Source organism: Talpa occidentalis, unplaced genomic scaffold (assembly GCF_014898055.3).
Source record: "Talpa occidentalis isolate TD23 unplaced genomic scaffold, MPIMG_talOcc4v2.1 talOcc4.3, whole genome shotgun sequence".
NCBI lineage: Eukaryota > Metazoa > Chordata > Mammalia > Eulipotyphla > Talpidae > Talpa > Talpa occidentalis.
The window spans coordinates 69,441,910-69,468,654 of record NW_023603184.1 but is presented as its reverse complement, the minus strand read 5'-3'; the positions used below and the strand labels follow the sequence as shown (position 1 = coordinate 69,468,654).

Here is a 26,745-nt window from a genome sequence, read left to right as displayed (position 1 = left end):
ATCACAGCCAGGGCCTCCCCAGTGGTGCAGCGGTTGAGCGCTGGGTTGCAAAGCTGCCCGCAGCCTCTGCAGCACCAGTTCAATCCCCGGCTGCTCCCCGGCCACTGGAGGAGGGTCCCACATGGCAAGCAGACCTCTCCTGCCGCCTGCTGCTCCCCTCAACAATGTACTTCGGTCCATCTGGCTGCTCTGCTCCCCGCTCTGGCTCTGGTGAATTCTCTCACCCTCCCGCACTTCTGACTGTGCCCAGTGCTTGTATAAATAAATAAATAAATCTTTAAAAAAAAAATCACAGCCAATAGCATAATCAAAATATATGAACCTTTAAATTAACTTCATTATATATATATATATATATATATATATAAAATTATATTACAACTTCCAAAGATTTTCTGATTTGTGTGGTAGGACATATTAATCAAGGCATCACTAAACTACAGGTTATTCAGGCACAGGTGGAAAAAATGGACTTTGCAAAATGTATGGGGAAAAACTGACATAATCAGGCCAAGTAATATTGACATTAACATTATATTTAATGATAAAAAAAATGCCCACTATAAATGTGAATCTAAAGCCCATACTAAACAACCCTGAATTTGTCTACTTATAGTGATAAAAATATAAAAGGACTGAAATTCATGTTTTAAATATTAAACTTCATAGTTTCACTAACACAGGCAAGTCTCTGATTTGTGTGAAATATTAAGCACTTTTTTCAGTTTATATATTATAACAGAGAAGCTATCAACAACACCACAATAAATACTATGGAAATGTTTACTATGAATACATGCTAAAATATTTGACTACATTTACATGCATTTAATACAAAACTGCAGAAACACTTGAAGAAATCAATGTGTACATTAAACTCTTAACTGGGTATTTACTAGCCTTTATATGCGTCACAGTGTAAAATAACTATTTTCAGTATTTTGTCAATATATGAGGCATTATGAGGCATTATAGTAGTACAGTATTTACTGAATTATTTGATATATAACAAACATTTATTAACTTTGATACTCTAACTCCCAATGATGCAAAGTAGCAGTTTAAAATCATGATGAAGCAACCTAAATAATGTTATACTGTAAAAGTACATTGTTATTATGTATTCTACCTTAAAATTCAAATCCCATACATATAAAACAAGAAAACCTACCACAAAGCAAAAAAAAAAACTAATTTTTGCTACTTGAGTTGCAGTAAGTTTCCCCACAGTTTTGAGTAAAGATTCTTGTTCTTTCACAGTAGGATATGACATGCGAGACAACTTAGCTTCCAATGCATGGCTCGATGGCAGCTGCCGAATCTCCATGATATTACTGAACCTTACACGAGATTTTTTGGGAGCTTAAAAGGAAAAGTACAGTAAAAATCATTAAGCATTTCCTGTAGAACCCAGCAGAAGTCACGAGTTTAATTTGCTGATGAATAAATATTATTTAGTCCCATCTATAATCAGTCAGAAAACCAGAGTTGTATTATTCTCTGGAGGCAGATTTGTTCACTCAAAAGAGTTAACAGGAAAAACATTTTCATCTATGAAAACTGCTTTAAAGGTTTTAAAATGAGACCAATGTTCAAACAATGTTTCCGCAATTGTGTACACATAAGAACTTCCTGGTTCAGGATTATAATTTTAGCATCTATCATAAAACTGTACTTGGATTTTTCCTCACAGACACCCAATTTATAACAATTATTTTCCTAGTCAAGAAAGCAGATCATTCCTCTACAGGTCCATTCTTTCTAAGACATATTATGGGAAGGTACAGTGTCTTATATTGAAGCTAAGTGTTCTTTACTAAATACAAAGAACCAGAAAAACTCCTGTAATTTGCTATAACATCTTTGAGGGCATAGATGAGCAGGATATTGTTTACCTAAAATACATACATACATAATGAAACCACAGAGATTTCTTTCTGGTATTTGGAAATCATTTTCAACTAAGTTAATTAAAAACTTACAATCAAACTTAACAGATTACAGATGAAGCTTACACATTTGATAAAAGAACTGCCAGATGATCCCAGTCAACCCATAGAGTTAACAACACTAATGTTTCTACCCATTTCTAAGTTACAAAATTATAAATTTTTCTTACTTTTTTCATTATCAATGTTTGCATTCTCAGAAAGTTTTTCACTTGGAAGATCATGAAATTTCACAGGAACATATAGAGGTTCACTCTGGAATGTAACAGACACAAGAACAAATATAAACAGCAAATGTAATAACTGACACATTGACTAAAATTTAAGTGAATGGTAAAAGATATATATACTACCCAGAACATGGCTATTTGTTACTATATTTACATAGTATTGTCTTCCCAAAATACATTTTTGAGACTTAAAAAGTAAACTCAAATGATCTACAAGGGGACAATGAAAGAAAAAAAAAAACATAATAGTTGAAAGCTTAAAATGTAACAGAACAGTGCTGATACATATTTAAAATTTAATGCCATTAAAAACAGATCTTTCTCTCAGCAGCAGATTATTTCACATTCTTTTTCATTCATTCTTTTAACAAATACATACTGAGCTCCTATTATGTCTAAAGCTGTTGGAGGTCAGAACAATATAAGACTGAATAAAAACAAACTTGTCCTCAATGATCATGTAATCTAATGGAAAAGGCAATGAGTAAATCATATTGTGTGTGTGAGAGAGTATTGTGTGTGTGTACTTGCCAAAGTGTTTACTCTTATAATTCAAGATTCAACAAAAACCAAAAATTCTTGAAAACTTTTATATGATTGATAAGAGGAAAATAGCTATCATTTATGAATTCCTACTATATATGAGGTACCAAGGCCAGAGCAATTAAACACACATTTCTCATTAGTCCTTGGAACAACTTATAAAATGTTATTTTAAAGGAACTTTTCTAGAAGCTGAGATATAAAGTAATTAAGTTATGGTAGAGAGCAGAATTATAGCCAAGTTTGTCTAACCATATTCTAAAGGTTAAGTGGATCTAAATTTCTCAACTGTTTTTACAAAATGTTCTTGAGAAGATCTATATTTAAAACATGATTCGCCAACAAGTCTGCTTCTTACATTAACAGAAAATGTTTTTTTATTTCTTTAGTTCTGTTTTTAACTCCTGGTATAGTACTCTGCCAATGAAAAATATTCAGTAAAAAAGACACTAGAACCTGGAACTATATACATTCTCTTTGTTACACTGTATTTTTCATTATAGGATTTGGCTTAGAACAATTTGACATATCCATCTTACAAATAATAGCAAAAATTAGTAGAAGAGTACTTAGAAAAGTAGGCTGCCATCTCCAATCTGCTTTCTACATTGTTAGAGACAGCTGATATTAATCCCAGAGAAAAGAAATGACATTTTTCTCTACATTTCATAAACTCTTCACATAAAATAACCAATCCTCCATGTAAATGTAGGTCTAAAAGCCAGACAATCAAAAATCTGTACTATCAAAAGCTCACCACGCTATTGCTTCATAAACTGGTAATAAATTTTACAGTGAATTTAAGAAGGAACTCTTTTTTACATACTGGTTTATTGTTTGCTTATTATCTGTGTCCTCTCCTCCCCAAACAGAAATTCTTATATCCTCAAATATAAGCTGTGTATGCTCCCTAAAATTTCTGGGGTAATTGAATAAACAGCTTCCTCATATATTTTGTATCAAGTAAAAAATATTTTTTTCTAAGTAATAATAATATAATAATGAACATTAAGTGACAGAATTGGCAAGAAACAATGGACAAAAACTCCTTTACTGTTTTCACTCCTTGACTAATTCCTCTTCCCCTCACTCCCAGAGGAGGCTGAACTTCTACTTCCTGGCCTAAGGCATCTAAGGGAAGACAGTACCAAATTACAATCCTCAATGTTGGACACCCAATAATGAGATATATCTATAATCTAACGTAGCTGTGGTGCTATCAAAGCTATTCCTTCCCACCATGGCTCAACTCCACTCTCTCCACTTACCAAGGAACTATTCATAGTTGTATCTGTTGTGCAAGCAGCAAAGTAACCTTCAGCATCTGTGAACTACAGATAACAGGACATAAAATTCAATTAAACTGATCCTACAAAGTAAGACTGTTAGCCACAGCACAAAAGAATAAAACCAACAATCCAGAGTAGAACTATAAGATTATAACTATTACTAATAGCAGCTAATACCAAGTATGCAACCATGCAAGGTAGGTATTATCATCTCCATTTTAATGATGAAGAAATTGAGGCTGAGAGAGATCATCTAAGTAAAGGACCCAGGATTAAAGTCCACTTTTTTTTTTTTTTTTTTTTTTTTTTTTTATTTATTTATTTGTTTGTTTTGTTTATACATGCACTGGGTACAGTCAGAAGCGCGGGAGGGTGAGAGAATTCACCATAGCCAGAGCAGGGAGCAGAGCAGGCAGAAGGACAGAGGTACACTGCTGGGGGGAGCAGCGGGCGGCAGGAGAGGTCTGCGCGCCATGTGGGATTCTCCTCCGGTGGCCGGGGAGCAGCCGGGGAGCAGCCGGGGAGCAGCCGGGGATCGAACCGGCGCCGCAGAGGCCGACGGGCAGCTTCGCAACCCAGCGCTCAACCGCTGCGCCACCGGGGAGGCCCTAAAGTCCACTTTCACAATACTATTGTACTACAACATTTCAGACTGAGTAAGAAAAGGATGGATCAATTAGTGAAAAAGACAAATAACATCATAGTATCATCATCATTAACAGCATTAATCTTAGGAACTCCCTAAATGAATCTCAGGGAATGCATTACACTTTGAGACTCTCCGCTAGTGCTGTATAACATGTTTTTATTTATACCCACAACTAACCTATTATTATTATTATTCCTGCTTAAAGTCTTAAAAATTTGCTGAGGTCACATAATTGGCAAGCGACAAACAAGATTCAAAAAAACCAGAACCCATGCTCTTAAGAACACGTATAAATCAGCACGAAAAAGTCAATTGGAAAAAAAGGACAAGATATAGACAACTCACAAAAGAATTCTACTGTGAAAAAAGTAACCCAAAAGATGTAAATTATTGTTCGCCTATCATATTGGCAAATGTTAAGAGATTTAGTTAAGGGTTTAATTTCATATACTGCTAACAGAGATATAAAATGATTTAGCAACAAGAAACAAGTTTTAAAAATGGCATTGGGCCTCCGTGGTGGCGCAGGCGGTTAAGCACAGCACAGTGAAGCCTATCCGCAGCCTCTGCAGTGCCGGTTTGATCCCCGCCAGCCTCAGAGCACCCCACATGACAAGCAGACCTCTCCAGTCTTGCCTGCTGCTCCCCTCAGCAGTGTATTTCCAGTCAGTCTGCCTGTTTTGTTCCCTGCTCTGTCTCTGGTGAATTCTCTTACCCTCCCACGCATCTGGCCTGTGCCATGGCTCTTGTATAAATAGAAAATAAATCTTTAAAAAAAGAAAAATGGCATTATTGTCTTTCCAACACTTATGCTTTATCCTACATATATTACAAATACGTATAAAAATTTTTGCTACTTGTGTAGAAGAAAAAAAATCTATCAAGAGTTAGATGAATTACACAGGGAAAGAGAGCAAATGTTTATGTTAGCCCATAGCAGTATTCAGGATATATAGTTAAATTAAAAAATAATTGGGTTAGAAAATGAAAAAAACTTATTTCTGCTATAATTTTTTAATATGTACACATAAATATATAGCTATAGACAGTATCAAATATTTATAGTGGTCTTAATATGGAGAGATTGTGGTTATTCTTATTCTACTTGTTAACCATAAGTTGTCTTCAACAATGAACATCACTACTATAATTAAAAAATACGTAGCATTAAAAAATGTTCTACTTTTTTTCAAAATTGGAGTCAATTCTTTCAAAGCCCACTGCAGTTTTATCAACTAAGCTTATGGAATACTCTAAATTCTCAGCAACGTTCATAGCATCTTCATTAGGAGTAAGTTTCATTTTAAGAAATCGCTTTCCTATTGGTGCTTTGGTGATGGGTGTAGCATGGCAACATACATGAAGAGGTGTGAATCTATACCCTAAATTATATACAGTGTGGTAAACCAATGTTAGTGCAATAAAAAAGACACAATTTTAAAAAACTAAATTTAAATCATCTTCAAAATTTAAAAATAGCTCTAGTAATACTAAAGTAGACAGAAAGTTGCTCGTTGTAAGTACAGCAAGCAATTTATAAAATAGAGCATAACAGGACAATTTCATTTTTGTAAAAATTAAAATTCAAACACACATAATAAAGAATGACAGGATATATGCCAAAATACTACCAGTGGTTATTCTTTGAATGGTAGAATATATTGTTTTCTTCTTATTGTTCTTGGTATTTTGTTCTTAGTATTTGACAATGTATTTAAAAATATGTAACATATTCTTAGATGTAATACTATAGCATATATGCATTTCTATTATTATATATCTTATTTTTGAAAAATAAACATTCATGCTTTTGGTAAGTTTAATTGTTGTATTTATAAGTATACATTTCTAGGCTTTACCTCAAAAACAATTACAGAAAAGCCCCTGACAAATAGCCAATGAGTACATTTCTTAAGAATGTACTTATTAGGTAAGATAAGATACTCTTTTAACGCACAAGAAATAACACACACACGAAAAGGATTAATAGAGACAAAAAAATACAACAGTAGGGCCTCCCCGGTGGCGCAGCGGTTGAGCGCTGGGTTGTGAAGCTGCCCGCAGCCTCTGCAGTGCAGGTTCGATCCCCGGCTGCTCCCTGGCCACTAGAGGAGGGTCCCGCATGGGCGCAGACCTCTCCTGCCGCCCGCTGCTCCCCTCAGCAGTGTACTTCGGCCCTACTGCCCGCTCTGCTCCCTGCTCTGACTCTGGTGAATTCTCTCACCCTCCCACGCTTCTGACTGTGCCCAGTGCTTGTATAAATAAATAATAAATAAATAAATAAATCTTTAAAAAAAAAATAAAACAGTAGTTATCAGAGTCTGGGAGAGAAGCATGAGAAGTATTATTTAATGGATACAGAATTCCTATTTGGGATGATGAAAAAGTTCTGAGATGGATGGTGAAGATGGTTGCATAATAAAGTTTATTTACTTAATGCTAATGAACTACAAACATAAAAATGATTAAAATGGCAAATTCGAAGTTATGTATATTTTACCATAATTTTATGGGAGAATGAAAAAAGGATTAATAGACAGTTTTATATTCCTTATTCTCAAAAATTCAATTTCTACTTGTACAAGGATGATACATCACTATGTAAGCTGCCATTTATTTCAATACTATGAATCAGCATATTTGTTGTATCAGTGAGATAAAATATAATTTGATTAACCAAATATCTGAACTATGCCCTGGAGTATGCTATTTTCATTTCAATATATAAAATCTTGAATTATTTGGCTTTTACAATCAGCTTTACAATGAATTAGATGACTCATTTCATCTACAAATGGCCAGACTCCAGATAGCTTCTATTTCCTTTTCATCTTCTTTACATGAATCAATTTAAGCTAGTTCAGTAATTTTTAACAACTCAGATGGATGTCATGAGGCAAGGGAGAGGAAGTGATTACGTATCTTTTTCACAACTTATGCCTTATACCAACTTGATTAATAATAGAGCGAACTTAAAATACTGGACAAAAATAGGTGTATCTTTTTATCATGCTTTACTCACTAATTGAACAACTTAAAATCTGACCATCCTTCAAGAAACTAATACATCTTTAAACATTGGAAAAATATACCTCTCTGGGCCTCCCTGATGACACAAGGGGTTAAGTCTCAGCATTATGAAGCTATCCACAGCCACTGCAGGGAGTCTGATCCACAGGGAGCAGCAGACCTCTCCAGTACGCCCACTGCTCCTCTCAGCAGTGTATTTCAGTCAATCCAGCCATTCTGAGCCCCACTCTGTCTCTAGTGAACCCTCTCGCCCTTCATCCCCCGCAACTCTGGCCTGTACCCCAGCTCTTGCATGCATAAATAAATAAATCTTTAAAGAAAAATATACCTCTCCAACGACACTTACAAAAGCAGCATGTTTTCCTCGAAATCCTCTTGTACACTGTTGCCTCCATGGCTTCCAAATAATAAAGCCCAAGAGGTACAGAACAAACATGGATGTTTTTGCGAAAGTGCTGAAGAATGGTTTGTTGTACTGAGTAAAAACATACTGTAAAGGGAAAAAGTACATAAACTAGGAGATCAGTTTAACTTTATTACTTATCTTCAATAAATAAGGCCATTACATAACTTTTAACTCTTTACAAGTTCATTTGGAAGAAAAAGATCAAAAGGGATTATAAAAATATTTTAGATTCCTTTCTGAATACTGCATTTGCCTTGCATATGAAAGATGATAATTCCAACACAGCAGCAACAACTTAGAAAAAAAGTTTTATTCAACATTTATTGAAATCTTAAACTTGTGCTAGCCACTAAGAAAAGTAAGAAAGGCAATATAAGTGTCTGTGAAGTGTATACAACATAATGTGCTAAGTCCATGATGGGTATATCTTGTACATTGGGAATAGCAAAGTGAGACAGATCATTTTGAAGTTATTAAGTTTCCCTAGCGAAGCTATACTTAAACTGTCCAAAGGATCAAATAAGAGTGAGCCCAGCAGAATGAATAGCATAGAGATAAAACAACAAAATAGAATGGCATTTATAGAAAATTCCATACAATTTGATGTTATTAGCAAGTTATACAAAAAAACTGTAATCCCAGTTCCTTAAAAAAACAAAAAATTTCCTAGGTATGTGCATTGAAAAGCCCTAGGAAAAAATGACAACTCAGGAAGAACGGGCAACCTTAAAATCCAGATAGTGATCTGCACCCATGGATGGGCAAGGAAATGTCAAAAGTGAGACTGGCTCATCTGTCAGAAAGTTAAGTAGATATTAAAAGACTTATGGGGTCACAGTGAAAGGACAGTTAAGTCAATTTAAGAAGCTCCCACTGGTTGGATAGGAATTTAAATATCAAAGAGTATAGTAATTACAAATATTTCAAATACACAAAAATCTATGAATGTATGATACTCAAAAAAAACCTCAATGGTTACTACTGGAAGTTACTAGGCAACATTACTCTAAAATGAATAGAGGGAAACAATTAAAATTTATCCAACCTTTCCTATATGAACTGTATTTCAGGATAACCAAAAACAGCAGTGGTGGGAAAATTCCCCCTAAGTATTCCAGCTAATAAATACAGAAGGAATAACCCTTAGATAAATCACCATTACATAATCCTTAAAGATAGTCCATTTGGGCAATAATCATATAGATATTCAACTATAACTTAAAAGTTGATAAGAAACATTATAGTGCTCAAATTGTAACCATTATGTGCCCCATGTTATGATGTCATAGGACACCACCAAAACATTTTTTTCCTAAAATTTGAACCTGAAAATCAAACCTGTAGACTTCACACCTACCATTTTATAGGAAAAAAGAGGAAAAATTTAAATGATGCCCCAAGAAAACTGTCAGTTAAATCTGAAATGTGTTATGGATTGAATGTGTGTGCCTACAAAAATGTTTACCCCCAATGTGATGGTATTGGAAGTGGGGAGCTTTTGGATGGTGATTAGGTCATGAAGGTTGAGTCCTCATGAACAGGCTTAGAAATTTAATGTAAAAAGCGACCAAAGAGCTCCCTAGCCCTATTTACCTTGTGAGAACACAGTAAGACTGACATCTAAGAACCAGGATTGCTGGTCCACTGAACCTGCCAGCAACTCTGATGTCTCCATAAGTATGAGAAATAAATGTGTGTTGTTTAAGTCACCCAGGCTTGTTGCATTCTTATTGTTATAGAAGTTGAATAAAGTGAGAGAGTGTGATACAACCTACAGGAAAAGTGATCCACTCTCTTCAACTAATCAAGGTCACATTTAAAAAGAGAGGGGATACAGTTAAGAAACACAGGTGACTTAAACAATACGTTAGTGTGTAAAGCATTTTCATATTTTCCCTAGAAAGATGTCCTTGAGAGCCTCCCCAGTGGCGCAGCAGTATGCCCGCAGCCTCTGCAGCGGCGGTTCAATCCCCAGCTGCGGAGCGAGGGTCCCACATGGGGCGCAGACCTCTCCTGCAGCCCGCTGCTCCCCTCAGCAGTGTACTTCATCAGTCTGCCTGTTCTGCTCTCCTCTCTGGCTCTGGTGAATTCTCTCCCCCTCTCCCTCTTCTGACCGTATCCAGTGCTTATATAAATTAATAACTATTTAAAACTAAAATGATTTAAGTAGCTTTATTTATTTAAAATTAAAATAGGTTTATAGGCTTTTTTTGTCTGTCAACATTAAAGAGATCACGTTGGAGTTAAACTAAAGAATGTTTATCTGAAAAAGAGATTAAAGTGAAAGGTTATAGAAGAGTAAAAAATAAATGGTCTATTGTATTTCATAGTCCAATTTCAAAAAAACCAAAAATTTATTTAGTCACTGAATATAATCTCAACTATTTACTTAGCCATGGTGATATGACTAGCCACGTCTGACATTTAAAGTTCATTTTACAATGCTAGCTTCCTTTTGTATATTAGCTTTAAGACTGTAACATGTGAATTGAAATGCACTAATTTCTGAAACTAAGTTTATCTTTTATAGGGATCAGAAACAAAGCAGAACAAAGTTTACCAATAGAAAGAATAACTAGTTTCCTGAACTCAGAATATCACATTTCCACCTATAGATCATCTATATAGAGAAAATAAAATTTAAAAGTATTCACTGCTTACCATGCACTTCACATTAATGTCTAAATCAGCAAATACATAACGTGCATGCACCCAGACTTGTACACAATAGAAATCTATACATGAAAACTGATCACCTTCACTCATTTGCTCAAAGACATTCCTACTTTCAACTAAATGGTGACAAATGATTTTGGGTTCTAAATGTTTATTCCATTAGAAAACTACACTTATAGAGAGAGAGAAAAAAAAAAACGAATTTAGGGGAATTAAACACAAAGACCTTCTAATATTTAGAAAATGATTATATAGCCTCACCTTCTAAATAAACTTCCCTGAAAGACACAAGAAAACCATGAAACAATAAAAGGGTATCCTTTCAGTTTCAACGTGAATTGACAGCAACTCAATATGCAAGAAAACATAATAATTCAACAATATTCATGAGATACCGCTTGAAGTAATCATGACAGATAGTAATGACTAGAGATATTTTAAAATACAATACTATGAATTATAACTATAATTTGTAGGAAACAGAAATTAAATTGCCATAATGCAACATAATTCCCAAACAACAATTACATACCGATGTAAGTTCTGAGGATGCCACCCATATCACATCAACAAGTAGAAGAATAACAATCCCAAGAGCCATTCTCCTGCGCTGAGTGAAACCACTGCTCTGGGAATTCATTCGGTTCATGATAAATACACACACCATTTGCAGTCTGTTTATTAGAAAATACAGATCACATTAGAGATGATTTTTGAAAAATAAAAACGAGAAAATTAATATAAGAGAAACATAACATTTTGCTAGCTAAAGAAAACGAGTTTGAAAGTCACACAGCAAATTAAAAAGTGTGGAATTTACCTTATTTTAAAGGCCTTTCTGAGATCTTCAAGAGCCAAGCCTGAAAACTTGACTGAGCTGATTTTAAAGGGAGGTGAAGGACTCAGTACATCTAAAAAGAACAACAACAACAACAAAATGCTTAGGAAAATATGAAACACTCTAAATAAGCCTCATCACATTTTTTTTTTACTCTCCATCTTCAAAATGAATGCAAATTAAAGAAAGCCACCAAAGTGTGTTAACTATCAGTGACACTTTTCTCTAGACTTGTGTTCTCTATTGCACACTCCACATTACACTCAGTACACGGTAAAGGAAAAAAATCTATAATACTCAAAACCCAACACGTTTAAAAGTAGTTCACTCCTGGCAAGGGGCTCCTCCGAGGTTCCTAAACACAGAACCCCCACGCGCCTCCAGAGGACTCCATCCCAGGAGACTGTGTCTAGACAGCGCCTGTATCTAGGGGTCCTGTAAGTCCCAGATCGCCTCCACTACAGTCTGGTGGTGTCAGGATAGGCGACTTGCTTTGAGTCTTGGGGGCGCGTCTGCAGTCACCTCCGTGACAACGAGCAAGCACTCTCCGCGCTGCCCGCCTCACTCCTGTCACGACACCGTCCTCTGGGAGCCAAACAGCAGCTCAGGAGCCGGAGGAGGAAGCAGCTGTGGAAGACAACCCTCCAGCTCCTCTCTCCAGGCAAGCCCGGCAGCGCCAGGGCCTCCTCCCAGGGCGAGCCCCCGAGCTCCCCGGCCGCCCGCCTCCCCCCCCGCGCCCCGGAGTCCCCGCGGCGTCCAGGCGCTTGGCCGCCGCCGGGAGCAACAGGCGTGGCTCCCGGCGGCCACTCGGCCCCGCCGTGGGCTCGGGCGGCTGCGGGAGCCGCCCCCGCCCGCCTACCTGGCTTTCCTGCCCCGCGAAGGCGTCGTGGCGGCACCATGAGCGGCCCCGGCCCGGCCCCGCCGCGCCCAGCGCCACGGCCGCGGCCTCACAGCGCGGTGGCGGCGCCTGCCATGGCGCTGCGCTGGAGGCCCAAGCCCTGACGCTCCGGCGCCCCTCGGGACGCGCCGCCCGGACACCGGTCTCCGCGACCCGGGAGGGCGGGAGCGCAGACGGTCAGGGAGCCCGCGAGCAGCTCTGTGCGCCGAGGCCGAGCTGGACCCTGGCCCCGCCCCGCCCCGGGCCCGCCAGCTCCACGCCCGCGGCCCCGCCCCCGGCGCGACGGCGGCGCGCGCGAGTTACGTCACGGCCACGCGACGGCGCGTGGGTGACTTGGCGGAGCTGAGCTGGGTGCTGCTGGGCGCCCGGGGAGGGAGCGGTGCGGGAGCGGCGCCGGGGAGGAGCGGAGAGGCGAGGAGTGAAGCTGGGCGCGGTGGAAGGAGGAGCGGGGAGTGGGTATGGGTGGCTGGGGCAGAGCTCAGGACTAGGGAGACGGCCGAACCTCCAGATGGCTCCGCCCGTGGAGCTAAAACTAGCAAGTGCATTTCTTCCAAAGTCCCAGAGACTCGTAGCCCTCGCTCCGAGGAGAGGAGACTGAGAAGCAGAGCTCCAGGAGCTTTTGCTTTCTGGATCCTTTTGATTGTAAACTTCCTAGCTCCTGAAGTTTGTAACTGTGTCCCTAGGCTGCCGGTTTCCTCATCCAAAAAATGGGCAGAAATGGTAGTACTTGCCTCCTTCGTTTTTTCTGTATATGCCACGACGACATGAGTTTACAGTTGTGAGGGCTTTGGTCACTTCATATCAGTTAGTGAGACCTTCACAAATGTTAGTAACTGTTGAACTATGGAGATGTTTTCTTAGCAATCTCTTAAATATGCCATAGGGGGAAAGTGTTGGCCAGTGTCCTGGCTTGTATTTAGAAAACAAAAATTGATTAAAGGGTTCTATAATTTAGGGGCTCCCTGGTGGCGCAAGGGGTTAAGTCTCAGCACTATGAAGCTGTCAGCAGCCACTGCAGCATGAGTTCAATCCTCAGCCAGCCAGGGAGCTGACCCACATGGCGCAGCAGACCTCTCCTGTCTCGTGGGCTGCTCCCCTAAGCAGAGTATTTTTTGTCGATCCACCTGTTGTGCTCCCCACTCTGTCTCTAGTGAATCCTCTCACACTCAGCATCTCTGGCCTGTACCCCAGCTCTTCTATGCATAAATAAATCTTTCTTAAAAATTATTTTTAAAAAGGGAGGGTTCTATAATTTAACTACATGTGTCTTATCAGATAGTAGAAGAAATTAAATTTTCTTTAAGATATGTCTTTAAAATCTTGCTTCACTGAAATTGGATACACACTCCAACGTAAAACAATACCAATGCACAGCTTTTGTGTTGATGCAATCGGTTTCTAATAAATTACTTATCAGCATCATGCACGGAGATACCTATCATGCAAAGTAGAAAAATTGTAAACATTTATTTGAAATTACTAGTTGGGGGAAATTTGGTTGTAGATATTAAGTATTTCAGCACCCATTTATTCCTTTCTTAACATTCTTTAGAAATGATGCAAATGATGGTACTTTGTAACTGTACATAAACTTAAATTACCACTTACCACCAGAGCATTTGATAAATTAAAGCACAATGCTGCAATGTTCTAATGGGTAAGGTAATTCTAAACAGGCCTTCTTCAAATAGTGTCAAATTTTAGGTTAGTCTTCCATTAACATTCTTTCCCAGCCCTCTTTGAGGGAAATTCCTCTAGACTGCTTTGTGACAACCTGCCTACCTATAGGCAATCTCTTTTGTCCTTTTATATATACCTTGCCCAAGTCTAAATCCTCAGTAACTTCAGTATCTTGAAAACTGCTTTCTGATCTGGTAATTTCAATTCTTACCTCTATGAGACTAAGTCTAACAAGCATTTATCTTTACCTTTTCCTTGACACCAATTCCCCACTGTATAAATTTTCAGATACACTCACAATTTTTCCAACTTTATGGTGGTACACAAGTACTCAGTATTCAATATTCATACCCTGAATAATGATTTTTGATCTTTTCCCTGTCATATTCTGTATGTTCAGTCTCTCATGATGCTGGGCAGTAGCAGTGAGTAACAGCTCTGAGTCAGTCACCAGTTCATGAGAATTAAAAAACAATACTCCAGAATGTTTTCACTTTCAGTTATTGTATTCAGTAAATTACATGAGGTGGTCAACACTTTATTAATAATGGGTTCTATGTTTTGTGTTTTTGTCCAACTGTAGGCTACTGAACATATTTAAGATACACTAGGCTAAAATAAAATGTTTGTTAGGTCTATTAAATGTGTTTTTGACATTTTCAGCCTCCAATGGGTTTATCATGCTGTAACATGACCTTAAATCCAGGGAGATCTGTATATCTACCATATAAGAGCAAGGATTTTTGTTTATATTTTTCTCTAGCATGTAGGATAATACCTAGAGTTGGCAGGTAAAATTTATTGAATGGGGCCTCCCCGGGGGCCTAAGGGTTAAGTCTCAACACCATCACCACAATGCCCTGAGTTCAAGCCCCATACAAAAGCTAACCCATGTATAGGGCAGCAGACCTCTCATGTCTTGCCCACTGCTCCCCTTAGCAGTGTGTTTGATAACCCCACCTGTTCTGCTCTCCTCTCTGTCTCTGGTGAATCCTATCATCCCTGCACCTGTGGCCTACTTCCCAGTTCTTCTACAAATAAATATTCTTTTAAAAAAAATTATTGGGACCTCCCTGGTGGTACAAGGGGTAAAATCTCAACACTATGAAGCAATCTACAGCCACTGCAGCATGAGTTTGCTCCCAGGCCAGCCAGGTTGCTGACCCACATTGCTCACCAGAAATCTCCTGACTCACCTGCTGCTCCCCTCCACAGTGTTTTTCAGTATATCTGCCTGTTCTGCTCCTCACTCTGTCTCTGGTGAATCCTCGTACCCTCCTGCACCTCTGACCTGCACCCCAGCTCTTGTATACATAAATGTTTTTTAAAAAATTTATTGAATGAACTTAAACATCCTGCTGTCTCTTGACATTTTTAATACCTAAAGTTTTAGTCAGCTTACTAAAAAATGAGCATAAATTGATACCTTCATTTTCCTAATCTCAAAGGCTTAAAAAGTCTGCTCTTTTCATTTTGATTAATTTCCTTTTTACTCTTCAAGTCTTTTTGAACTCTGAGTAGTGGAGCCTTAACATGCATCAAGCATTAAGTGTGACTCCTTAAAAAAATCCCCCAATATACAAAGAATGTAATTTCCCCAGTAAAGTACATACACCTTAATATGTATATGAAAGCAAAGTGGTGTGTATGTACAGGGCAGTTACTCACTAACTTTCCTATATACTAGTGTCAAAAACCACATTTCAGATTTAAGCCTTAGTGAAATTACAAATAACTATGTGTAGACATATATAGAGTTTTTAAGGCCGCTAGTTGTAAATTATGTAACTATTATAATTATGTAAATTCCACATATGGAGATAAAAACACCCAAATGAGGAGAACGATGTTTATTCAGAGCTCACTATAACCAACGAATCAGTCACATCACTTGCATTTGGCAGAGACTCAAAGGCAGGGCAGTGCAAAAGCTTTTTCGCAGAATAAAGGAAAGGCTTCAAGTATGCCCTGATTAAAGTTATTGGCCTGGGGAACTGAAGGTAATCTTACTAGAAGGAAGACATCCTTTGTAGTTGGCTAAAGATACATATTTGCCTTTCTCAGGTTGTAAATAGGGTAGAAACTAAGGAAGATAGAAGTCAGCGAGCTACTGTAAATCCTATTTTTGTAGTACCTACCAGATGCAGGGCACATATCTTAAAAAAAATGTATGGTTTGATTTGTTTCTAAGAATGGCTAGAGGTTCACTTTTTTGGATAGAGCATAGAGATTCACTTTTTTTTTTTTAATAGAGGCATGTTTTATTTATTTATTTATTTGTTTGTTTGTTTGTTTTTGTTTATACATGCACTGTGTACAGTCAGAAGCACGGGAGGGTGAGAGAATTCACCAGAGCCAGAGCAGGGAGCAGAGCAGGCAGAAGGACCGAAGTACACTGCTGAGGGGAGCAGCGGGCGGCAGGAGAGGTCTGCGCGCCATATGGGACCCTCCTTCGGTGGCCGGGGAGCAGCCGGGGATCGAACCGGAGCCGCAGAGGCCGCGGGCAGCTTCGCAACCCAGCGCTCAACTGCTGCGCCACCGGGGAGGCCCCACTTTTTTTTTTTAATTACTGTGTATAAAAGACTGCTTTTGAGTTTGACCCTCTGTATGTTACGGGGTAAATCACAGCTGTAGAAGTCATAAACATTTGTGGTTCCAAGATATTTAAGTAACTACCAGTTTATACAGTTTACTGTATAAAGTCAAGACCTGCATTTTAAAGGATTTGCAAGCAGATTGGAGAAATCAACAAATTTTAATAAAAGGTCCATATATTCATAGAAGAGACACCGCAAGATAGTATTTCATTAGTGGCCACTATTCATAATATCCTTGAAGGCATGGCCCAGAGTTCTGGGAGTATAATTTTTCTCTTCGAGTAAAAGAACACTTTAGAAAACAGATGGAGTCTGAACTTCATTTTAATGATGAGTAGGATTTAGTGAGGGGCTCCAGGGAGAAGTGATTTTTTTCCTAAAAGAATGAGTATAGCGGACAAAAAATTACTTTAACCCTCCTAGGTTCCCTGGCCAGGACTATGAAATTAGACTGGCAAAGATTAACAAGAGACAAATAGCTTATTAACACATATAGTACACAACATTCTGAAGAATGCTTAGCAAAAAGTAACTCACCTTGGCTGATATAACATCTTAACACACCAATTTGTAGATAAGTGACAAGACAAAGGAAAAAAATTAGAATTTGAAGATTGTCAAATAGTGGGAAACTAATGCACTAAATGTTTGTTTGTATAGGCCTATCTTAGCACTGATTTTCTGTTATCATCATGTGCATAAAACTTCCCTCGAAGGGAAACTATGGCAGTTTTCATTTTTCAGAAATGCCTGCATTTAGTCAGATAAGGGTAACTCCAGGAGACTTCTTTCTACATCTATTGATTCTCACTTGCCTCCAGCTCAAAATTATCCTTTGGCCAAAATAGTATATTTTGGGGTGCCGTATTCTGGTTTTCTGCATGAGCAACAGAAAAATGGTTTGTTCTAGAGACAGCTATTAGCTGATTTGGAAAACATAAGATGAATGGAGAGTAGCGCTGGGGAGTAAGACAGAGTAGGTAAGCAGTGTGGAGGCTGCTGCATACTGTGGAAATTAGGCCAAAGAGTTAGGACTTTTGTATATGATAAAACCTAAGAACTTTTAAATAAGAAACACTTCTCATAAATCAGAAATTGTATATCCACTTGATGTCTATCAGTGTAGTGGTAGTGGGACACTGCTAAAGACATGGGTTCTGCCTTAAAGGAAATAATGTCATAGGGCCTCCCCGGTGGCGCAGCGCTTGAGCGCTGGGTTGCGAAGCTGCCCACGGCCTCTGCGGTGCCAGTTCAATCCCTCCCCGGCCACCAGAGGAGGGGCCCACATGGCGCGAAGACCTCTCCTGCCGCCCGCTGCTCCCCTCAGCAGTGTACTTAGTCCTTCTGCCTGCTCTGCTCCCCGCTCTGGCTCTGGTGAATTCTCTCACCCTCCCGTGCTTCTGACTGTACCCAGTGCATGTATAAACAAAACAAACAAACAAACAAATAAATAAACATGCCTCTATTAAAAAAAAAAAGGACATAATGTCATAGATAAAACTGATTATCTAATTAGGGCAGGGGGCCTCCCAGGTGGCGCAGCGGTTGAGCGCTGGGTTGCAAAGCTGACCACAGCCTCTGCAGCACCGGTTCGATCCCCGGTTGCTCCCAGGCCACCGGAGGATGGTCCCACATGGTGCGCAGACCTCTCCCGCCGCCCACTGCTCCCCTCAGCAGTGTATTTCGTCACTCTGCCTGTTCTGTTCCCTGCTCTGGCTCTGGTGAATTCTCTCACCCTCTGGCGCTTCTGACTGTACCCAGTGCTTGTATAAATAAATAAATAAATCTTAAAAAAAAAAGTTGTCATATCTAATTAGGGCAGGTATTTGCTCAGCTAGAAAATACTGAATATAAATGTATTCCTCCAGTATCCTCTTAACTCTGTACCATGCTGGACACCAAACTGATCATCATATTGAAAATGCTCTCACTTGAGTATTACTTCCTCGTATATCTTACTGCTAAGGGCATAATTAACAAGAAACTAGAAAAGAAAATATAAGGTCCATCGAATTGCTCTTGAAGAATTTTAAATGGTACTGTCCATACACATGCTGTGTCTTTAACTAACTTACTAACTTCCTGACAGTTGAGTTCCTGTACCAGAAGGCTAGAACATGGTAATGAGCTCACTGACAGTCACATCCACTTACCACCATGATCTCAACCTCCTCAGCTTCTAAGTTATCTCATTTCCTATCTTTGACTTGTGTTCTGTTTTTTTTTTTAGATTTATTTTTATTTATTTATGCATATAAGAACTGGAGTGTAGGCCAGAGGTGTGGGTTAGCAGGGATCAGGCAGTTGAGAGGATTCACCAGAGGCAGAGTGGGGAACAGAACAGGCAGACTGACTGAAATACACTGCTGAGGGGAGCAGCAGCGAGACAAGAGAGGTCTGCTGTGCCGAGTGGGTAGCTCCCTGGTGGGGGATCGAACTCATGCTTCAGTGGCTGGTGATAGCATGATAGCAAGTTGTTGGCAATAGGTCTCAGCTCCTCCTTAGGCAGACATCTGAAAGGACTCTGTCTTCAAGACATGGTGGCTTATGGATTCCTCCAGAGCAAGCAGTATAAGAGGAGAGCAAGGGAGAATCTACAAGGTCTTCTATGACCTACCCTGGGGCATCAAGCCATCATTTGCACTACTATTCACAAGTCATAAGAAGCAAGTTGTTAAGTCTCACCCACACACAACTGGGTAGAGAAGGGAGGAAATGGAATTACACTTTGACCTTTTGCAGAGGGAAGTGTTAAATTTGTGGATATATTTTAACACCAGAAATCATATCTAATAAAAAAAAACAATAAGCATACAATAAACTTATAAGCATACCTTATAAAACAATAAGCAATAAGCATTCCTAAGTGAAGAAATGCACATGCATTTGCAATAGTCAAATTATCACAAGCTAAAACACCTGTGAATTTAAGGCATAGCTGAATCATTTTATCTCTAGCTGTAGCTTGAGTCAAAGAGGCTTTCAGAATGCTCTACCCAAGTCTTTGACAAACTAACCTAATGGTTCCTGAAAATTAATATGATTGTGACTGGACAGTTTTGACCTTTGTATAGGAATGCAGAATTGCAGGTAACCATAATGGTGGCTGAGCAGACCACTTAAGTCTAGCAGACCCACAAGGTTTTTCTGGAAAATGACTCAACCTAAGAAAGAAAGAATCAGGAACAAGACTGAGACCCTTATTCATGATGTAATAATTTTTTAAATATTTAAAATGACTTTTTATGAACAGGACATTCTTTAGAAAGTTTTACAATACAGGTTGGTACAAATATGTGCATATTTATTACTTATTACACTAGCCATCTTACTCCATAAGCTTGGTAAGACTAATTTCTAGTAACTCTGAATAGCAAAATATTATTTAACTACAATTTAAAACATAAGTCTGAAAAGGTATTTCCTATCATAAGCCTTCATTTGACAATTAATAGTATTTATTGATGCGGTCATGTGTCGCCCTTGTTAGATGATACGGGGATATAGTCATTGTGTCTTCAACACCCATTGTATGCCTACTGTGTTCCATCCTCTAGTCAAGTCACTGGACCAACTTAGAATGACTTTAACATCAAAGAACTGGAGATACAGCAATAAACAAAACCAGTAAGGCTCCTTAAAATCTGGAACTTGTTTTCCATAAAGGAGAAGTAGACTGTAATAAGCAAATAAATACTTAAAAGAGTAAATACAGATTGTGATAAGGACTCTAAAGGAAATAAACATAGGAATGTGATAGTAGTTAGAAGAGGTCTGTTTTCAAAGATCTGTTATGCTCTTCTAAGGAGGTGATCTTTGTTCTGAAGACTAAGACTGAGCCGGTAAGTGACACTATGAGGACAGCAAAATAATAGAGAAAACAGGTAGGTTTAAGAAAGAAGACCATGTGTGGCAAAAGCCTTGAAATAGGAATAAAGAAGTTGGTAAATGTTGACCAACGTACAGAGTCCCACAGATCATGAATAAAGTTTTAATTTTGTGGACCTCCCTGGTGGCGCAAGGGGTTAAGATGCAAGCTATGAAGCTATCCACAGCCACTGCAGCATGAGTTCAATCCCTGGCCAGGGAGCTGCCCACATGGTGCAGCAGACCTCTCCTGACTCACCTATTGCTCCCCTCAGCAGTGTATTTCAGTCAATCTGCCTGTACTGTTCTCCACTCTGTCTCTGGTGAATCCTCTCACACTTCCCCCCCAACACACCTCTGGCCTGTACCCCAGTATGCATAAATAAATAAATTTTTTTAAAAAGTTTAAATTTTTTTCTTAGTTCAATAGGAAGCTATTGATAAGTTTTAAGTAAGAAAGTGACAATATTCTTGGTGATATTTCAAAGATTACTCTGGCTGGCATATGAAAAATGAAAAGGAAAGTGGGTAGTGAGGAAAGGTGTTAGGGGGAAATGATGTCCTGAGTTAATCCCATGCACCCCGTTTTGTATCGGGGTTGCTCTACAACAAAGGGAGGAATCAGAAGGTTATTGTGTGAATCTTTTTTTTTTTTTTAAAGATTTATTTATTTATTTATTTATGCAAGCACTGGGTACGGTCAGAAGTATGGGAGGGTGAGAGAATTCACCAGAGCCAGAGCGGGGAGCAGAACAGGCAGACTGACGAAATACACTGCTGAGGAGAGCAGCAGGCATGGCAGGAGAGGTCTGCAGGGCCATGTGGGACCCTCACCAGAGGCGAGGGATCCAACCAGTGCTGCAGAGGCTGCATATTGTGTGAATCTTGAGAGAGACAAAGTTGCCTTGGATTTGATAAGGAGTCTTGAAAATGCAGAGAAAGACAAATTTGAGAAATATTTTGAAAATAGAACATTTTTAACATAAAAAGTATTAAATATTGACCCTATCTGCATACCTCTAGTGCCTAAAAGAGTACCTAGAAAATGTACACGTTTGTTGAATGAATGCAACTGGTTGAGCACTAAAAACATAAGAAGGGCCTCCCTTGGTGGCACAGTGGTTGAGCGCTGGGCTGTGAGGCTGCGCTGGTTCGTTCCCCGACCGCCAGCAAGGGTCCCTCAAAAAAAAAAAAAAAGAAAAAGAAAAAACATAGGAATAGAACAGGAAATAAAGAATAGTGTCATTAAAGCCTAACCCATGTATTACCTATAAGAGCCATGAGAGAATATCAGAGATAAAACTAGAGCTCAACTATTTGAGTGTGCAAAGCAGTTTGAAACACAAAATAGGATTGACAGCTGACAAAGTGGAGCCCAGTGCTTGCTTGTTCCAAGCTGGGAAATGGAATGAGTTGACTAATGATAGGGTATTGCAATGAAAATAGTGCCTTGCAGGTGGTAGGAGAATATAAATCCTGTTGAAAATGTCTTCAATTTACCTCCTAAAAGATACACCTAAGTATCCAGGTCTCATTTACTTAAGCAGTGAACTATTTTTACATGAATATTGTTAGGCTAGATTTTAAAAGCTAACTTGTGCAAAATTTAAAATTCCTAGAGTACTACTTCACCTTCTAAAGTCCTTTTCATTGTGCTTTCAAAGGTTATAAACTGCAGTTCAATTAACATATAAAATAGGTACTTTCAAAATTAGGAACTTGTTGGCAGTGAGAACAGAAGACAGCCAAAGCTCTCAGAAAATCCTCATCTCAGAGTGACCTTAACTTTAGCTTCTCCCCTTGCCAGGAATTTGCCTCATTAATGACTCCTTGGAGCAACTATTATCACTGTAAAAGTCTGAGTTTTTAGATCATCATGTATGAGAATCACACATGAAATAGGAGAATTTGAAAAATGTGGTTAGAAGCCACCGAACTTAGCACTAACATCTTAGTAAATGTTAAAATAATATTTTAATATTTTTCAATACTTTTTTTTTGAGAACAGTTTTAATTTGCAGCAAGTTGCATAGAAGATAGGAGAGTTCCCATAGATCCCCTGCCTTCACATATGCACTGCTTCCTCCTCTACCAACATCCCAGATTGCAAAGATTAAGGTAATATTTTAAATGTAATGATTTTAAAACAAGTAAAATGATTTTTTTTACAATGTGCCTTTGTTGAAATAAAAATGCATCTTTCATAGTTTAACATGGTTAAACTTCTATTTTCTTCAAAAACCGAGTCAGTTCCCCCAGATGCATTAAAACCAGCTCCTCTGCATATTCTACTCAGACTTTTCATGTTGTTGGTAAGTTGTCAACTGTGTTCATCCCACCACCTTCCCTGCCATTTGTCAATGATCTTTTTCCTTAAATAAATGATAAATCTTCTGAAACTAATTGTACACCTTGCTGGATTTGTGTGTCTATTTTTTGTAATAATTGGTCAACTCCCTCTTTGAATTTTGAAATGCAGTTTCATCATAAAGATTACCTGGAGCCAACCCAACCCTTTCTTTTTAATCCCTGGGAAATCTATAGTGGAGACAACTCAATATGAACACAGTAGGGATGTTGAACAAATTAGAAGAAATATAGTTCTTTGGTATGTTAACTTGCTTTTTATCACATACCTATTCTGGGTCAGATAAGGTGCTTGCTGCATAGTCATAAGTAAATCAGAAATGGCCCCTGTTTCTCAAGAGCTCAGTCTAATGTGTTGGTTCTCTATAGGCTGGTTTTATCCACCCTCCCCCCCCCAACCCTCTCTACCACAAGATGTTTGACAACCTCCGGAGACATATTTTGCTTGTTACAAGGGAGGTGCCATTGGTATTTAATGGGTAGAGGCAAGAGAAAATGTTTGGTCTTTAATATGCAGGAAAGCCCCTTAACAAATGCCAAAAAATGCCAAAATTATCCCCAACCCAAAATGGCAGTAAAGGGCCTCCCTGGTGGCACAAGGGATTAAGACACAACCTATAAAGTGGTCTGCAGCTGCTGCAGCGGGAGTTCAATCCCCGGGCAGGGAGCTACCCACATGGCACAGCAGACCTCTCTGGACTCGCCCACTTCTCCCCTCATCAGTGTATTTCAGTCAATCTGCCTGTTCTGTTCCCTGCTCTGTCTCTGGTGAATCCTCTCACCCCCTGCATCTCTGACCTGTAGCCCAGTTCTTGTATGTATAAATAAATCTTTAAAAAATGGCAGTAGTGCTGAAGTTGCCATACTTGGGTGTAATGAATGGAAATTTTACTTGTAGTTTTATAGAACAATAAATTAAATCATCCTTCTCACCTCTCTACTTATCAAAAGAGAAATGTAGAGCCTAACTTGGAGAGGTGGAGGTTAATTAGCACCCTACCATGCTTTTTCCCTCCTTCCCTTCTTTTTTTTTTTTTTTAATTTTCTAGAGGCATGTCTTATTTATCTATTTGTTTGTTTGTTTGGTTTATACATGCACTGGGTACAGTCAGAAGCCGGGAGGGCGAGAGAATTCACCAGAGCCAGAGCGGGGAGCAGAGCAGGCAGAAGGACCGAAGTACACTGCTGAGGGGAGCAGCGGGCGGCAGGAGAGGTCTGAGCGCCATGTGGGACCCTCCTTCGGTGGCCGGGGAGCAGCCGGGGATCGAACCGGCGCGGCAGAGGCCGCGGGCAGCTTCGCAACCCAGCGCTCAACCGCTGCGCCACCTGTCCTTCCCTTCTTTTTAGTCTTTTCTTTCCTCTCTAAATTCCTTCAGCACTTACCTACACTTTATTTCATAATTGATTGTGTATAGCTTTGAAGCTAGCCTAGCTATTTCATGAAGAGCAATATTGTCTTCCCAAGAGATAACAAAATAGGAAATGTCATCTCTACTTTTTTGTCCTCTCCTGGCCCTGTATAATGCCAAACATGTAACAGGTACTTGGTGATTTCTTTAAGGGAAGAAAATACTATTATCTTAACATAAATATCAACTACAGAGATAGGAAAAGAAGAGGAGCATGAAATATGTCATGACAACTAAGTATAATGCAATGGATCAGAAAGAAAAAAGCTATAGAAAGTCTATTATTGAGATAACTAGTGAAATTTGAATATGGACTTTACATTAAAGGGTAATACAATATTAAAATTAAACTTACTGAATGCCATCATCGTTCTATGGTTATAAGAGAATGGCTGTGTGCATAGGAGATACATCAAAAAAAGAGCAAAGAATTATGGTATCTGTAACTTACATTTAATTGGTGCAGTAACACAAATAGTACTAATAACATGCATGTGTTCATTTACATGCATGTATAGCTATGAGGAGATGGTGATAAAGAAAATATGGTAAGACACTAACAGAGAATCTAGAGGAAGAATATTCAAGAGTTCATAGCAGTTTCCTTAGCAATTGTTCTATAAATTTAAATGTTTCAAAATAAAGAATTTAAAAATTAAATATATATAAAACACTGTTGGGAAAATAGACTTGGCAATTGCTTGAATGCACAAAGCAAAGAAGAATGACAAATAGTTTCCTGAAATAGAATTATACCTTTGCCATCTGCTATAAACATGATTCACTTATGTGGCTACAAGAAGGTTCTTGTGCGAGATGGAACTGACTAATTAAGGAAGTGGTGTGCTTCTTTTATTGGGCTGCATATGCCAAGCTACATTTGTAAGAAACCTTGTAAAACTTGGAGAGATTCTCTGAGTCCCCATTTCAGTTGAAGGGACAGTGTCTAATTGCTTATTCCTATGCTGTCTGCTGTCAAGAAAAAAAAAATTTCCATTCTTGAACCTCTAAAGAGGGATGTCAGTGGAGGAGCATGGTCAAGGAAAAAGTCAGAGGCCTTTAGTCAAAATACCTATTTTTTTTCCTCTATTCCTCATCTAAAATCTTGAAAATATCCTGATCTTCAATCTAGTACTAATTCTTTTAGACTACTAGTTTAATTTTTTCCTATGGAAAATGTCTAATACTCTGTAGTTCTTCAGAGATTTCTATACCCCTAATGTCTAAAACTCGAGAAACTCTCTCACGATCTAAAGCTCTTCCAAATTATGACACACTTTTACCATCTTGGAATAGTGAAGAAGTAAATTACTCATCAGCTCCATCACCCCAAGTTTGGAACATCATTGATTGAGTCTTTGGATCATTTGACAAACATTGAATGGGTGTCAAACCTCTTCCTCTCACAACCTTTCATTATCTCAGGAAATAGGTCTGCTATTCACCATGGGGGGTAGGGAGTGTTACCCTTTATTTGCCTCTTTTCTCACACCCAAGCACATCATGTTTGTCACCTCCACCTTCAAAAAGTCTTGAGTCTAGTTATTTCTCATGAGCTTCACTCCCACATTCTAGTCCAAACTACCATCAACTCGTACCTTGACTACTTAAAAGTGCCTCATTATGGATCTGCCCTGAGTTCCCAACTGCATTTAGAATAACCCTCTAAAAATATAAAATCAGAGTATGCTTTTCCTCAAAACTATCCCAGTTTCCATCACACTGAATAATCCAAAATCCTTATTGAGATCTTCCAAGACCCTGAGTTCACGGGCTTCTACCTCTTTGCCATTTATCACCTACCTCTAATGTTTCCAGACACACCATCTTCTTGCTGTCTCTATCATCCTTAGCCCTTTCCACCTTAAAGACTTTACATCTTCCATTCCTTCTCCTTAGAATACTATTCCTGGGCCTCCCTGGTGGTGCAAGGGGTTCAGCACAGCACTATGAAGTTATCCACAGCCTCTGCAGCATGAGTTCGATCCCCGGCCAGGAAGGTGACCCACATGGTGCAGCAGACCTCTCCTCTCTCACCTGCTGCTCCCCTCAGCAGTGTATTTCAGTCGATCCAACTGTTCTGTTCCCTGCTCTGTCTCTGTGAATCCTCTCACCCCCTGCATCTCTGGCCTGTACCCCAACTCTTGTATGCATAAATAAATAAATCTTAAAAAAAAATACTACTCCTGAAGTGTTTCATGTCGTCTCAGAGAGATTTCCCCAAATTCACACAATCTAAAACTACTGGTCCCCACCCTCTAGCACATGTAAGCACACCCTGAACACTCATCATTCTCTTACCTTACTACAGACTTTT

At 39.0% G+C, this 26,745-nt stretch overlaps 1 protein-coding gene across 2 annotated transcripts in view; it reads right to left on the bottom strand.

Annotated features, from left to right (window-relative positions):
• Nucleotides 1-26,745, bottom strand: part of SLC35F5 (solute carrier family 35 member F5) — a 134,606-nt gene that overhangs the window by 27,803 nt on the left and 80,058 nt on the right. Inside the window, exons 1-7 of one of the 2 annotated variants that reach the window (XM_037523255.1) lie at nt 12,470-12,691; nt 11,593-11,683; nt 11,305-11,446; nt 8,037-8,180; nt 3,991-4,053; nt 2,120-2,204; nt 1,172-1,362 (exon numbers count right to left, since the gene is read on the bottom strand). In XM_037523255.1, coding sequence (XP_037379152.1) covers nt 1,172-1,362; nt 2,120-2,204; nt 3,991-4,053; nt 8,037-8,180; nt 11,305-11,446; nt 11,593-11,683; nt 12,470-12,509 — 756 coding nt within the window. In that variant the 5' untranslated portion in view covers nt 12,510-12,691. Of the gene's footprint in view, nt 1-1,171; nt 1,363-2,119; nt 2,205-3,990; nt 4,054-8,036; nt 8,181-11,304; nt 11,447-11,592; nt 11,684-12,469; nt 12,692-26,745 lie in introns of those variants that run through there. The other variant, XM_054699642.1, reaches the window with a different exon arrangement.